The 15,534-nt window shown below is 35.6% G+C and overlaps 2 protein-coding genes across 14 annotated transcripts; one reads left to right on the forward strand and one right to left on the reverse strand.

Annotated features, from left to right (window-relative positions):
* The first annotated feature begins 1,120 nt into the window (after nucleotides 1-1,120).
* Nucleotides 1,121-5,381, forward strand: LOC104893044 (protein AE7). Of its 3 annotated transcripts, none has more exons than XM_057395047.1 (6): nucleotides 1,121-1,372; nucleotides 2,570-2,723; nucleotides 3,299-3,404; nucleotides 3,489-3,588; nucleotides 4,889-4,934; nucleotides 5,064-5,381. In XM_057395047.1, the coding sequence occupies exons 2-6, from the start codon at nucleotides 2,597-2,599 to the stop codon at nucleotides 5,162-5,164; spliced, it is 480 nt and encodes a 159-aa protein (XP_057251030.1). In that variant the 5' UTR covers nucleotides 1,121-1,372; nucleotides 2,570-2,596; the 3' UTR covers nucleotides 5,165-5,381. The 3 variants fall into 3 exon arrangements, with proteins under 3 accessions (XP_057251030.1, XP_010677388.1, XP_010677385.1); XM_010679086.4 differs by having other exon boundaries at nucleotides 1,121-1,368; nucleotides 2,575-2,723; XM_010679083.3 differs by having other exon boundaries at nucleotides 1,122-1,368.
* A 1,136-nt stretch (nucleotides 5,382-6,517) lies between these two features.
* Nucleotides 6,518-13,893, reverse strand: LOC104893045 (vacuolar protein sorting-associated protein 25). 11 transcript variants are annotated; one of them, XM_048644751.2, is made up of 8 exons: nucleotides 13,646-13,867; nucleotides 9,573-9,677; nucleotides 9,444-9,478; nucleotides 8,324-8,463; nucleotides 7,548-7,601; nucleotides 7,360-7,448; nucleotides 7,195-7,270; nucleotides 6,518-6,767 (listed from the first exon to the last, which is right to left on the reverse strand). In XM_048644751.2, the coding sequence occupies exons 1-8, from the start codon at nucleotides 13,844-13,846 to the stop codon at nucleotides 6,646-6,648; spliced, it is 822 nt and encodes a 273-aa protein (XP_048500708.1). In that variant the 5' UTR covers nucleotides 13,847-13,867; the 3' UTR covers nucleotides 6,518-6,645. The 11 variants fall into 11 exon arrangements, with proteins under 11 accessions (XP_048500708.1, XP_048500712.1, XP_010677391.1 ...); XM_048644755.2 differs by lacking the exon at nucleotides 9,444-9,478 and adding an exon at nucleotides 12,239-12,354 and having other exon boundaries at nucleotides 13,646-13,857; XM_048644752.2 differs by lacking the exon at nucleotides 6,518-6,767 and adding an exon at nucleotides 6,863-7,114 and having other exon boundaries at nucleotides 13,646-13,874.
* Between the last annotated feature and the right edge of the window lie 1,641 nt (nucleotides 13,894-15,534).

Raw genomic sequence — 15,534 nt, forward strand, 5'->3', positions numbered from 1 at the left:
AAGTCTATCATTCTGACATAGTTTGGGAAGAGAATTCTTGATCGAACCATGTTAACCGCATCCGAGATTCCAATACCTTCATGTTGAGTCTCGAACTTCAACCAATAAGAACAATTTCTCATACCTAAAAACAAAAAAACTACACTCACAACTCCCATAGGGGAGAAGGAGATCTCCACAACAGAGACTAAAAACCCCATAATAGGGTTTGAAGAGATCTCATAAAGAGATATTAATTTATTCAACAAAACAAGAAAGTGAAATAAAAACTGAAAATAAAAGCGCAAACTAGTGATTATATAATTACATTGTATATACTACTGTTCACGCAAATGTGTTTTGAGTTCATGACAGTGGCGGACCTAGAAGGGGACACGGGGTACAGCTGTACCCCAAATTCAGAAAAAAAAAACCAGTTAAAAAAAATGGATTATGCTATATGCAGCCCTTAGGGTTGCATATAAGACATAAATACACTACTTAAAATGGAAATAAGTTGTGAATTTATAAATTTTTTTTGCATCAACTAATGTAATAAATGATCAATTAATGCAATATATTTTCATTTGGGAAATTCTCACTAGTACCATCTAACTATCGACTTTTCTCAAAGGTAGACATTTTTTTTATTATCTTCTCAATAATACCACTATATTTATGACTTTTTATGTAAAGTGTTTTATTGTTAATAGAAATTAGGCTAAACTTTAAAAGTAACTAATAAATATTAAAAAAAAAGTATATTTACCCTAATCTAATACTTGGCTACCATACGCACTACCCAACACCAAAAATTCATCCTCATCAAAATTGGACCTTCCTCTGTTAATTGGAATGTGATGAATCGTTGGGATATTGAATTATAGGAGAAAAAGTTAAGATAATGGGTAGGATTGTATTTCTACTTTATAGCCATTAATAATTTTAACTTATTTTTAATAAAAAAATCAATTTAATTAAGAAGTCATAAACATAGTGATACCATTGGGAAGGTAAAAGAATAATGCCTACCATTGAGAAAAGTCGATAGTTGGATGGTACCAGTGAGAATTTCCCTTTTCATTTCTAGCTTCTTATATACCGCCCTTAGGGCTGCATATAGCTTTTCTCAAAAAAAAAAAAAAAAAAATAATAAAAAAAAAAATTCGCGGAGCAGAGCACGCTTTGCGTTTCAAGTTTCAACTCTCCCTTCTCTCTCTCCTCTCTTACAAAAACGGCCGACTGCGACGCTGACGCCGCCACGCCGGTGGTCTCCCAATTCGCCTTCTTCGGCAGTTCGGCTTCACGAATCGCGAGTGCGCGACCCAGTAGGCCAGTACCCACGGACTTCGAAGTTCGAACTCATTCGCAAATCGCAGCTTCAAGCTTGTAAGTTCTTACTTAATCTGGTTTCATTTAGATTCGTCAACTTTATAAGTCTATATTTGTTAGATTCTTAATTTAATTGAATATTTAGATGTAAATTGTAGAGTTTGAACATTGTTGATTAATTAGTTAGGGTTTTCTTATTGAAATTCGAAATTGAATTTTTGACAATTAATTTTCTGAATACAATTAGGAAATGACAAATGATACACCCAAGTCAAGTAAATCCAAGGGAAAACAAATTAAGCAACCCGATCCTCGACAATTCATTTTTTAGTTTGAAGTTTAATCTTATGCATTTTTTTAAGTTTAATGGTTGTATGACTATGGATATTTTGGTTGTAAGACTTATGTATTGAACTTTTTTTTATGAACTTTTTTTCTTCTATTTTTGTGTTTGTTGTACGTCCGTAACTCCGTACCCCATATTCAAATTCCTGGGTCCGTCACTAGTTCATGAGTTGCCCTTGCCGCACAAATTAAAATCATCCTTGCGTGTTCACTTATCTTTCCCTCCAGTTATTTGATATAGTTGCTATTTAGTATAGTTCAATGAGGAGGTAAAGATCTGATGAGATGGGGTCTTAGGGTGAGGAGGAGTTAGAGTTATAGTACTCACACTTAGAGGGTGTTTGGTACAAAAAAATTTGATATAGGAAATAGATTCAAATAAGCGTTTTCATTTCTAATTGTTTGGTATGAGTGTTAAGTAACAAATACCGTTTTTGGAGGGATTCACAATCCCCCTATTTGTTATCCTTGTCAAACGAGTGGAAGCAAATCACGTTTCCTTCCTCAATCACAAACCTCTCAATTGTTTCCATTCTACTAGGATACCAAATAACTATTAAAGGTAACAATCATTATTTCCATTTCCCCTCCTTATCCAAATTCTTTCCATTCCGTTTCCATTTATCATACCAAACACCCCCTATAGCATTTCTCACTTAGAGCTAAACCGTAAAATTATATGAGTGACGAATAAATATTCTATTAAATCTTTTTTCTAGGTCCGAGTTACATCACTTGATTATTAGAGCTACATCTCTTCTCGTTCCTCACACGAAGAAGCCTTTTCGCTAAACTTGTGTCACTCAATGAGCATCTATATTATTGCTGAAAATTGTTATTTTTGGAATCCGTACGTCGTTATGGTATGAAATAGTAATGCTTCTTCTATTTAATACAATTTAATTATCGGCAGGTTAGAGTGACAGGAAATTAAGCAAAGATGGTGAGTGGGTTAATAAATGCAAATCCAACAGTCTACGAGAAGAAAGAACGTCGGATTCGCGAGCAGTTGCCTGTTGTTGGCGACGAGTATGCTGTTGAACCAATTGATGAACTTGAGATTTTTGATATCCTTTTTGCCTTTTCCTTCCTTTTTTTTGATAAATTAATTTTCCGGACTTGGAATAATATTCCTATTATGTTATACTGTTGTCAAAATCACCAGTTTAATTGACTTATGGTATTGGAGGATGGATCTTGCTTTCGTTCTTGGTGGAAAATGCCAATTTACGGTCTGTATAATTGGTCTTGAACTCTTTGAGCTTGTTCTTTTGCTCTTGAGATTAGAAACTATATTCATGTGTAGGATAATTTCTGTTCACCCCTTTTTATATAATTGTACTTCCTCCTTTTTCTTATTAGTTACAACATTTGCTTTTCCAAGGTCTCCAACACACAACTTTGAGTCTTTGACCATTTGTATTTTTAGTCACGTATTAGTATAGTTTATGAAAAGTTGCTATTTAAAAAATATATCGCAATCCAAATCCAACAAGACCTCCGCATGAGTATACTTATATTTCTATATTATTAAGTGTAACTCCTAAAAGGCAAACGTTGCATCTAATAACACCACAAATCTAAGGGATTAGTAAGATGACAACGGGTCTTATCAGTTATGATTTCCTTAACTTTTTCTCACATCATATTAGAGACATAAAAGATCCAGAGCATCCATATTCGCTGGAGGAGCTGAAAGTGCTAACAGAAGAATCTGTTGAAGTAGATGACAGACGTAGCCATGTTAGGTAAGATGATTATGTATATTCTGTCTTTTTAAGTTCTTTTACTGTCTTTAAGTTCTTATACTGTCTTTTCTCTTCCTGATGCAGAGTAACATTCACACCAACAGTTGAACATTGTAGTATGGCAACAGTTATTGGTCTGTGCTTGAGGGTGAAACTCATGCGTAGCTTGCCTTCACGTTACAAGGTTTGGGCATTTACATGAGTTACTTGTCTATTACATAACCTCTCAAGTTCTCTGTTTGCACCTTATATGGGTGCCTTATTGAGGCACTGCAGTGTTGATTATCATGATTATGATTATGTTCATATATTACGATTTGATTCTTGAGAGTTTTTTGGACATGCTGCATTGCAATGCTATCTAATTTGCCTTGTAACTAACAACTAACCTTGTGCTTATCTTTGGTTTATGACTTTGTCCTTTGGATAGACTTGTTGCTCGTAATGCTTATTCTAGTAAAGATGATTACAGCTCGTCCAATAATATCAAACCTTTTATGGTGCAATTTGGAATAAAAGAATGACAAGTGGCCTTTACAAACAAGGGGCCCCATTCTTAATTGCAGTTATAGATTATGGCTTAGCAAAAGGAATTTCATTTAAACAGTATTAACTATTTCATGGCCATATTTTTTTTTCTTATTATTAGTGCATGACTGTGTGTAAGATGGATGATAAATTGGAAATATGTTAGTTATGTTGGAGTTCTTTTGAGCATTTAAGTAATAAGATTGTGTTTGTTCATAGGATTTATTCAGTGTGGGACCAAGTATAGGTATGCGGTGGAGTGCAATGCAAATATGAGGGTATAGGAAAAATCAGGGTTTGTGCTAGTCAGTCGTAAGGAGTGAAAAAAGAGGATTTGTTGAATCTTTTCATGCAGACTTGAGATGTGGTGGTAAAGTACACCACCTAAAGTGACTGGCTCTTAGTAATTGTAATTGTTTTTAACAAAAAAAAAAATCCTTGAAGGCTTAAAGTATGTAAACATACTTGAAAGTCGAAGCATAAACTTGTCCTTGTGTTTGAGTGTCTCAGACTAGAGGGCTTATTTTGGTGGTGGTACATATGCTGGAATCACTACTAGTTTGGATGCATCGTCTTTGTTGGTTGGTGATAATGCTCACTTTTTGCTGTGTTTGTAGATGTGTCCATATAAGTGCACTTTCAACCAGTTTTTCATTAGGGGCCCGTTGTTAAACCAGGAACATAGCTATTTGACACGTTTTTCTGAATTAAGTTTGGACTCCAATTCTGATGTGGACATAGATATTCCTTCGTGAGCTTGTATTTGTATCACACTATCACTAAAGCTTTCTGCTCGCTTTTGATTATTTGAGAAGATTAATGTCTGACGATTTCTTGTAAAGCGGTCAGATTGCTACTGCATGACCCTAGAGTGCTAGATAACTATTTTTGGGGGCTTTGTTTTAATTACATCTTTGTTTGTCATTTATGTGTTTTTTTTTCTTGTCAATTGCCAGGTTGATATTAGAGTGGCTCCAGGAACCCATGCCACTGAAGCTGCAGGTACATAATTTTGTCATATATATATATTCGGAAGAGCTACTCGAGCCACTGCTCTCATAGTGAACAGATTTCAGTTCCCTTGGTTTGCTTGCATATGAATTCTGAACACTCATGCTTCTGTTTTTGCAGTTAATAAACAGTTGAATGACAAGGAGCGGGTAGCAGCTGCTCTGGAGAACCCAAACCTTGTGGATATGGTTGACGAGTGTCTTGCTCCTTCTTACGCTTGAAGCCACCGAAAATGTTGTGATGTACTACTAGTTTGCTGTAAATGTCTCCAAAATTTTGGTTTTTTTGGTAGTTCTTTCTAGAGTTGTCTAGTTGAGATGCTTTTGTATCTATGATGTCGCTCATTGTTACTTTTGAACCTTCTATTTATGCTAGAATCAATAAACATCAATATACATACTCTTATTGAAGAAGAAAAACCTCCAGTGACTTGTATCATGCTCCATTTGACCATTTGTTAATTTTGTTTCTAGGAAGTCTTTAAATTTTAGTTCATAGTTTTAGGTTTGATATGTGATTAAATTCACGAACATCTTATCTCATTTTAGTTCAAAATCATTAATATCCATATTATCAACATAATCTCATGTAACTAATGATTTCTTCCATATATTTGCAGCACAATGCAACGATTGTACGAAGAAATAACCATTATGCAAATTGCAAAGTTTTATGAATTAATAATCACAACATTTGTATGAATTTATAATAAAAGGTGTTCTTAATGAAGTTTGTGAGCTACTGCCTACGTGGCACTCTCTTCTAGAGCTTTAATGCAAATGCTTTATTTTCAAATCAAACGTTCAATTTTTAAAAGTAATATTGTATAGCTACAAGGTATCAAGCACGCGACCTTCGAATTGAGAAGTGATTAACCATTAATCCTACATAACATAATTGTTTAGTATTTTCAAATAAAATATTACAAGGTTGTATAATTATATCTTATTAAAAGAATAGCACAAATAGTTAGTTAGATATTATTATAGACACACTCTTACTCCAATTCCTTATAGAAGGTTAAGCTTTTGCTTTCATCACGAAACTTTTAAGAGTTTATTTTTCAAATATTTTGAAATTACTTATCATGTCATTAAGTTAATTTTTCCTCACTTGACAAAAATTTACGAAAAGTAACAAACTGGAGTATCGCCCGTGACACTCACTAGTTGACTAGCATTATGCGGCCATCAAAAGTAGAATATACAATACTTTATTCGTTTTGTTCAAAATAGAATATGAGATAGATTATGAGAAGTCATCCTGGAAGCCCAAATTGGACTCCCACCCCCCCAACATCATGGTCGGACGTTCGACTCTCATCACCCCCAATTTTGGCCCATGGAAAAAATTCCAAACAAAGACCACAACGGGGTAAAAGTGCGCATTGGGACAGGTCAAAACCCTAAATTGGCCCAATCTTCATTCTAATTCTAATTCTGATTCTAAGATAATTGAGACAAAATGCCGTTCTTTAGATCTTCCAGATGAGCTCAATTGCGGACATCGATTCCAAAAGCTAAACGAGAATATGGGAACGACAGGAACAACATAAGCGAAAAAGACAGACAAGATAACCTCAAAGGTTGAAATATTCACCATAAACTTAAAGCCTTTATCATTACAACGTCGTCATTTCATATTATATGACAAAAAAGCTTCACAAGCCAGTATATTTCACAATTCCACTTCCTTTTCCAAATTACACAGAGAATTTCACACCATCATCATCAGTTGAAGTTCCTTTGAAAATTGCAAGCTTTCCCTTGTTTTCTAGTACCTTCAGAGCTCGCATCAGAACAGTGCGATCGATCCCATGAAGCTCTGACATATAGATCAAATGAGAATTTTAGAATCATGTTATCTTTTTATGGTAGTAACAGAATCACATCATCTTAAAAGCAAATAAGAAGATATAATTATAAGCAAACAAACTACTTCATATTAAGATGAAACAATTTTGGCCAATTGCTCCATGTTCACAAATAAATACAGATCTTTTTTACGCAAGCTCTGTGGACAAATCTATGCATTGTCAGCCTAGATATTATGATCAATTCTTAAAGAAACATGTGTTAAGAATCCCAAAGGGCAGAAGAACACGTGTCAGTACTCCACCATACAGTGCAACAGGACTTCAACAGAGCTCAGCTCATAACCCTCTGTTTTACCTACAGGAGGTGCCATGTGGTCTTATTCATTGAAGAACAATCGCACGCAATCAGAAGATCTAGTAATTATTATTATTTACCTGTCCCCTGAGATTCAACCCCACTGCGTAGCTCTTCAACTGTCATGACACTGTCTTCTAACCCATTATCTTTCGCCTGGAAATTATATTACAGATACCTTTTAAAACGTTGAAAGAGAATACAGAAGATAAAGCAAGTGAATATGGTACAAGATGTTCACTGACAAAACCAACGATAATGTCTGCCCAATCTTGAATCCGATGCCAAAGAACAAGACATTTCTTATGGCCTTTGTCCATCCATTCAGCACGTCCTATGTCAAAAGGTTCAAAATTAGAGTTAAAGCTGAATATGCATTAGCAAAAACAGTCTTGTTCTACTTAACAAAGAGAACGTATTTCATAGCAAAAACCTTCGGCAACTAAGGCTGACAAAAATGCTTCCCTAGCTTCATGGCTGAGAGATCCTGCACTAACAAATGAAAGAGAGTAGGTAATTGTTCCTTGATAATCAAAAGCCACATTACGCAGTATAACCCCCTTTCGCCCCACCCCAAGCTACATTACCCAAAGCTCTGCAGCAAAAAGATGATAAACACGGATAAGAACCAACAAAATCAATCTCTACATCTTTCTCAAACAGAGATAAGATAAAAAGAGTCTCGCATTTCATACGTGGTTGTTATGCCTTGGGTCCTCAAGGAAGCAACACATTCCCCATCAGTAGGCCCAGCATATCAAATCAAACTAAGAAGTAAAGTCATATGGTTTACACTGAGCAAGAATTATCAAGATTCCACTGATTTGTCATGATCTCTAGACCAACAACAACTAGCAGCAAGAAACGGTAATTACAAAATCAAAATGGAGTAACAATGCCATATAACCAACTATTTCCACTTTCCAATTAGCTTGCTTATCTTTCACTTCATATAGCAAAATAAAAAAATTTAAAGCAGGCAAAGAACAAACTTAAAAACACTTAAAAAGAATAATGATGGAACCAAATTTATTAAGATAACATTGGACATTTGGAAATCTCATAAAAGCATAAGAATAAAAGTAACATGGAGTCTACTCCAAAGTCTCAAAGAACTGGAAGAACTAAAACAGTTATAGCCACAAATTTATAGAATAGACATTCATAAAAAAAGGAAGAGAATAAACACTGAGGACCAGAAGACCTTACTCTCAATAGTTGGATTCGAGAATAAAGGAAAGTCTTCTTCAAGAGCAATGATAAATATCTTCTGACTTCTGCAGAATTCAAGTATTAGCTCCTTCCAGAGCTGTATCTGCTTATCTCGGGTGTCCCTAAAGGGCTGCAACCTACCATATTTAAAAAAACACATGTACGAAAGCAATTTGAAAGGCATTATGAGTAAGAACCACTACTTCAAGGAGGAAAACCTTAGCAAAGAAGCATATCTTTCCATATCAATCAATAACATCCAAAGAAAGAGAAAAACAGAGTAGCTTTTCCTAACTACAAAAGGCATTCCATCCCATAACAATAAGGTGAAAGGAACGGGTGAGATGCTCATGAATTAAGGAACCCAAAGTCCTTCTTAACATCAGCAGGTGCACATCCACACAAATGTTAGAAACTGCCAATGATCATGAACATCACCTATGTAACTCAAGCTCTCCTTTACACCTGAGCACCATGTCCAGACACAAGGATTCAACTGACTCATGCATGGAGACTCCAAGTTGGGCAAAATGCACAGAAAACCCAACAAAGAAGACCGTTATTCATGAATATCACTTTGGACTACAACTCAAGTGTTGTATACAGATACCCCTATACCATACACTATTCAGTTTTCCAAGCAACACAACTTAAACTTAAAACTTATAGAGGATAAATATGATCAAAGAATTCTCACTTGTAGGCATTAACCTGACCAGAAAGCCAATATTTGTACTTAACTCATACGGGGAGAAACAAAAAACTTTTTGGGGGGGGAGGAGTGAGGGTAGAAGAAAAGAGGAAGGTTTAATATAGCCAAAATTGGTGAGCCTGTTAGAGATCCAAGCTAGGTCACCGAGTAGACAAACTTTTCACAAAAATTTGCAAAATATTATGTGTTATGACATCGTTCGAGGCGAAAGAAACAGATATATCAGAAAAAGTAAGAATAGAACACCTAAACTATTACAGAGTATTTATAAAATTTGTGCCCTTATATGTAGCTTGTTTCCAAGTAATTCAACAGTTCAATCCATCAGTAATTCAATTTTTATGTTACAAAGGTACAACTCCAGAACACTCTGGAAAGCTCATGAAACCTTCAGTTACAGCTTACAAGGGATATGATTCGGGGGGCAAACAAGAAACATCCTGCTCAATCATGATATCAAGAAAAATCAAACTCAGGATCGAACAGAAAGAATGAAAGTCAACAAATATTTGCTACTTAGGAGGATAATGTTACGTGAAGTATGGTGGGTAGTTGAAGAAGTTTGGGAGCTTGAAATCCCCAAAATTCTGCATCTCTCGAAGTCAATAGAGTAATTGTACTAATCACTTCCCCCAAAATCTGCAATGTTTGTATTGAAAAAGAGAATAGTTTAGAATCTTTCATTAACCCTAGATTTTAAGGATATAAAACATTGACTTGAAGCTAGAACTACCAGAAAAATGGAAAACAAATGAGATCCATATATAAATAAGACTAAAGAAGTAAAAAGCAATAGAAATGTAGAAGCCCTTACAGTTCAAGGGCTTAAAACATAGATCTACTCAGATACGAGAAGCCGGGAACTGAATCACAATAGTTTTCCTTTCTCTTTTTCTTAAGGATTATGCTGATTATGCGAGGCCAAGGGATTATATTATACTAGTTTTGAGGTTCTACCACAGCTAAGAAAATATAATAAAAATGGGTAAAAATAAACAACCATACATATCCCAACAACGATAATAGTTAACAATAATCATAATGACAGTTATTATAGTGTAGCATTATACTTTTTTTTTGGAGAAAAGTGCACGATTCTTGTTATTTTTAAACAAAACAAAAAAGATAATTGAAACTAAATGTTGCATAAAGATACATGGTTGGTACTTGGTAACCTCAATGGTCAATTCCATAGTTTTAAAGTTTACTTATAATTAAATTTATTGTTTATTCTCCATCATGAATATCCTCCATATTATTATTTCACTCATTTTATTGCAAGCTGAAAGCGCGAATCAAAGAGTTAGCAGTAGTCTGCACTGCCACATGTGACAAGCTAAATTCTCTTCCAGTAACCCACCAATAGTAAAAGACTGTATGAAGTACTTTCTTCATTCTGTCATATACTAGAAGCGACAACAGTAGGATGTCTTTTTAAAAGTCAGTAATTTACATAATGACACATTATTCCCACCATTCAGATAAGTTGTAGGCAACTAAGCCTAAGAAAGCCGACAAGAGCAATCATACACGATTTACAATTTTGAGCAAAGAACTATAAGTCTTCAAGTAAATTGAGTTTCTGAAAAACTTAGTATGAGAAAGATGAAAAGGTTCTGGAACTGTCAAATACAACCCAATACTAACATTCACATCATATTATCATGCATTATATGACCAAATTAAATCATTTTATCCTTTGTAAGCAAATCCGACGGGAGTGAAGCAGGATCAAGCTCCCAACAGTCGCCCGAGAGATGAGGAGCCTCCTCCCCAGAAAGCTTTCTAGCAGGAATCTGATGTGAGAACAGCCTGAAGTCATCCTTGTGAAGCAATCTAATAGCATGAAACCCAATCTCTCGCCTCTTAAACACTGCCCTATAACCATCAACCTTCTCAAGGTATGCCATGCTTAGTCCGTGCACTTCACTATAACTTGTTAAAAAGATGACAACATCATAACACCGCTTATTGCTACTCAAACAATCCCTCCCTTCCCCATCCAATGCCGTCTCATTGTAAAGAGCCCAAATTGAGCCCTTTGTGGGATATATCCTGTACAGCTTTCTTGCTGCTCTTTCACATCCAACCACATGTGAGAAGATATTCAATAAATTTGTAGTATCCTTCCTTGCCACCATGAATGTTCCACAAGATATATGGAACCCCATTTTCTCCCAACATGCCAGCCTCTCATCCCCATCATTCTGAAGGTCCAACCAGCTCATTCTCACCTCAAAGGGATTCAACGAGACAACCTCATCTATCAACACATAATGCCTAGGCATTCCATCATCATCATCATATATTGCCCAAACTTGGCCCTTCCTGAAGCTCTTCTCAACTCTATCCTCATCAAAATCATAAAAGTCTGAATCCTCCACAGTCATTACCTCCATATCCCTATTTTTGGCCAACATTAGCAGCCTCTTCTCCTTATCTTCTACTATTGCTCTATCCTCTCTAATCTTAACTTTCTTCTTCCCTTCCTCTTTCTTCCCTTTCAACTTCTTCCTCACTGCCTCCACTTTCATCTCAGCTAAAGTCAGTTCCTTCTCTGATTCTTGTGTTACCCCACTCCTTTTCTGCTTCCTACACAAATTTTTCAACTTCTCTCCCTCCAGTTCCTCCATTACACCACTCTTTTGCCGCTTCCTATCATCACTTTTCGACTCCCCACCAGTTGGCACCCGCGACTCTATTTTTCTAGATTTCTCCCTCCCCAAAACCTCACTCAAGCTACCCATCTTCCTCTTTGATTCTGGGTTCCCCTTCTTCAGCTCATTCATCGATCTTCCCTCAACCATTTCCACTTCAACCTTGTTTGATAAATTTGTTCTGACCTGCCCCAAATGGAGTTGGAGAAAGACAATTACATACTACATAAAAAGCATACAGTATCTAATGACTCACAAAAAACCCATTAAACAACATGGTTCCTCAAATAATCCAAATAATCGGAACCCAAATTCAGGCAGAACCATCAACCACCAAAGCACTAGGAATGCCCAAACTCCAAACAATCAAAAATACTTGTACACCATCAAAGTTGCAAACTTTTGATATGAACCCTAATGATTAATCTAAGGCAATAACGCAAAATGTCACCTAGATTATGTACAACACTAATTCAGATTAAGAAAGAAGAATTAGGGTTTTACAAAATAAGAGAGTAAGAAGAAGAAAGAATGTGAAAATACCCAGAATTTTATGGTAATCACGCTGCCGTTGATGTCGACTTGCTGCTAGTAACAGCACCGTGAGAGTGGATGAACAGAGGTGATCAACATCAAAGTGGGGAGATTGACGTCTTCTCCTTTCCAACTCAAAAAATTTGATTTTATTTTAAAGGCAATAAAAACATTTTATTTATATTTGGTAATGATTATTTAACTAGAATAATACAAACTTTGGTTGTTTCCAGTGGCGGACCAGGAATTTGAATGTTGGGATACGGACGTACAACAAACACAAATGTAGTGGGAAAAAAAATCACAAAAATTGCTCAATACTAAGTATTAAGATCAAAATATCCAAATTATGAAAACATTGATTTTGTTCAACAACAATACTACAACATCAATCACCTAGTATAAATCTCGCGATAAGAAGAGTTTTGAAAAGATATAGATTTATACGATATATAGATAACTATTTAAGTAGTTTTATTCATCAAATAATCAAATAGGAGTATATAGAATAAATAATTCTAAGGTTATGTAACTTATGTTAAACTAAGTTTAGTATTTTCCAACCCAAAAAGTGTTTTCGATTCAATTTACTTTCATGATAAACTATGATAGTATGATCAAACACGTCAAATATTAATTGTATACATGTAGCCATATAGTTTGAAGTTTTTATCATCAGGAGGCTACAAACTTACAATATGTAGATTGTGTGAAGATATCTATCATAGCATGATTTTGTTTTTTTGTGTTCTATTTACAGCTTACTAAATACTATCAGATAGCATGAGACGAGTAATATCTAGTTTAATTAGTAAAGTGCTCGAGAATCGTATATAGATTTAGAGAAGGAATCTGCATATACTTCTTATCATTTACTGCTTCACAAGTACCAACTACTTATAAGATAAGAAAAAAAAAGTGAAAATACTATCAAAATTGTGGATACAAAGTTGCAGACTAACTGCAAATTAGTCATGCACTATCCTGTATTTCTGTCTAATGTAAACCTTGAAAGTGAGCTCGAGGTTTACTGAAGTCCGCGTCTAGCAAATACCCACAGATAAGTAGTCAAAATTTAACTTTGTTCTACATTTAAATTTTTAACAGCAGGGGAAGTTTTGAATTGATAAACAGCATCCAAAATTGTTCAATAGATAAGATTGCTTGACTTGGGTGTATCATTTTTCATTTCCTAATTGAATTGATAGAAATTAATTGATGGTCAGTTTCAATTTCAATATTTGATTTCAATTCCGAATTTCAATAATCAAGCCCAAACTAATTAATGAACAATATCAACTTTCAACAGTTTACATCTAAATATTCAATAAATCCAAAAATCTAATATATTTGAACTTAGAAAGTAGGAACATTGAAAATTGAAAAACAAAAATAAAACCCTAAGACAGAACTTACTGTGTATTGTGGCTTTTGAGAGTGTGAGTCGACAACTCGACTGAAGTGAACTGGGGGGCGCCTCCTCACCGCCGGACTGCCGGTCTTCTCGTCGATGGTCGGCAAAGAAGTGTCGTCAGTCGTGTGTTTGAGAATTGAGAGAGAGAGAGAGGAGCGTGACAGAGGGAGAGACCGAGAGAGGGGTAATTCCCGTCGTGACATTTTCTCCCTATGTATGGAGTGCATTCATCATACACACGGGTGTATGGTGTACCATTACACATTCGTACGTGGTATATTCAATACTATTTTTTACTCATTTGATTATTTAGATGTTACTTATCATGTAATTATGCTCATTTGGAGGTTTTAAACGAGCAATGAGCAAAAAAAAAATAAAATTAGATGTACCATGAGTATGATACACCCGAGTGTATCATAAAAGTTTACCCATGTACCCACTGGGTTCATCACTGATGTTTCGCCCACAATATTAAATTTTTTTATTATTATTTAATATAACAAACTTCATACCAAAATTCTTAGTGTAGATTAATGTGACTAAACCTAAAAAACATGTAAAAGAAATTTAAATTTTAAATTTCTGTTTCTCCCTCCTCCCACCCCTGCCCATCATAAAATCACCCCTTCACCACCCCACCCCATCCATCCCTGAAACCCCCTCGTCGTTTCGAACCCAACCCACTCTTAGCAGGCCCAGTAAGAACAAATTGTTTTTTTCACCAATGTCAACTGATCTCCAATACGAGTAAGTCGACTTAAAAATCCACATTTTTTCCTTCTTTGTTAATTGATGTGCAAACACAACTGATCTACATTACAAGAGTGAGTAGAAACAAATCTCTATTAAGTCAGCCCTGTAATTTGACTTGTATACGAATGTATATACACATGCATGAAATATATCATATCATGATCTTATGAGAGACAGGGAAGGAGGGAGAAATAGGAAAAAAGGTTGGTGTTTGGATTCTCTAAAGGTATAACAAAACTCTACAAAAGGCAGAGTTTGAGTAGGGATGGGGGCGGCAGGGGTAGAGGCTGGTGGTGGTGGTGGGGTGGGGGATGGCAATAGGTGGTGGTAGTGGTGGCTAACTAGTAGTCATGGAGGAGGAAGAAGAAGTAGAGGAGGGGGAAAAGAAAAAAGACCTAAATACAGACGATGTACGGTTAATACTGACAGCAAATAACATGGTATTAATGTAATCATAAGAACATGACATTACAAAGTAAGAGGTTATGGACTTGAGACCTCTCATGCACTTATGCACGTATTTGATCACTTTCTAATGGATCAATGTCAAGTGTAAGAGGTGCCATGGACTTAATGTTAGGTGTGATCAACAAGAGAACCGGATATACCACTCCAAGGCACGGAAACTACGCTTTCCTATTAGTTTAATTTCGCCCCTCTAGGATCACGGGTTAACAAGAAACAACTAATGAGATACAATGGAGATAACAATTCACTAGATGATCTTCTAAATGAATCAACAAGAACTTGTGTTTAGAGTTTGTGAAGTACGCTCAAGAGAAATTAGCAAAGGTTCTCTCAAGCAAAGCAAGTAGTTTAGAGTATAGAAAAGCTGATTTTTCTATCTCTCTCTCCTCATAAGAATCACAAAGGTTATATAGAAATATACCCTTCATAGATTAAAGTTGTTACTTTCATAACCCCCCCCCTTTAATCACTGATTAAGGACCTTTAATCCACTGATTAAGAATCCTAATAGTCATTAAACGGATAACGTACACAATACAACGGTTGGAAACCGTCAACGCACTTTTTCACGTCCCCAAGACAGAAGACACGTCGCGACTTGCGATACAGATCGCGAGTCGCGACAACGCACTGGTCGCGACTCACGACGGCCACCAAGTCGCGACCC

This window comes from Beta vulgaris, chromosome 5 (genome assembly GCF_026745355.1).
Source record: "Beta vulgaris subsp. vulgaris cultivar EL10 chromosome 5, EL10.2, whole genome shotgun sequence".
NCBI lineage: Eukaryota > Viridiplantae > Streptophyta > Magnoliopsida > Caryophyllales > Amaranthaceae > Beta > Beta vulgaris.

Coding starts and splice junctions, on each gene's coding strand:
- LOC104893045 (XM_057395048.1), bottom strand. CDS start 13,870: ATGCACTCCATACATAGGGAGAAAATGTCACGACGGGAATTACCCCTC. Junction 11,882..13,645: donor CTCAAAAGCCACAATACACA/GTAAGTTCTGTC, acceptor CATTTGGGGCAG/GTCAGAACAAATTTATCAAA.
- LOC104893044 (XM_057395047.1), top strand. CDS start 2,597: ATGGTGAGTGGGTTAATAAATGCAAATCCAACAGTCTACGAGAAGAAA. Junction 2,724..3,298: donor TGATGAACTTGAGATTTTTG/ATATCCTTTTTG, acceptor ACTTTTTCTCAC/ATCATATTAGAGACATAAAA. Junction 4,935..5,063: donor CCATGCCACTGAAGCTGCAG/GTACATAATTTT, acceptor CTGTTTTTGCAG/TTAATAAACAGTTGAATGAC.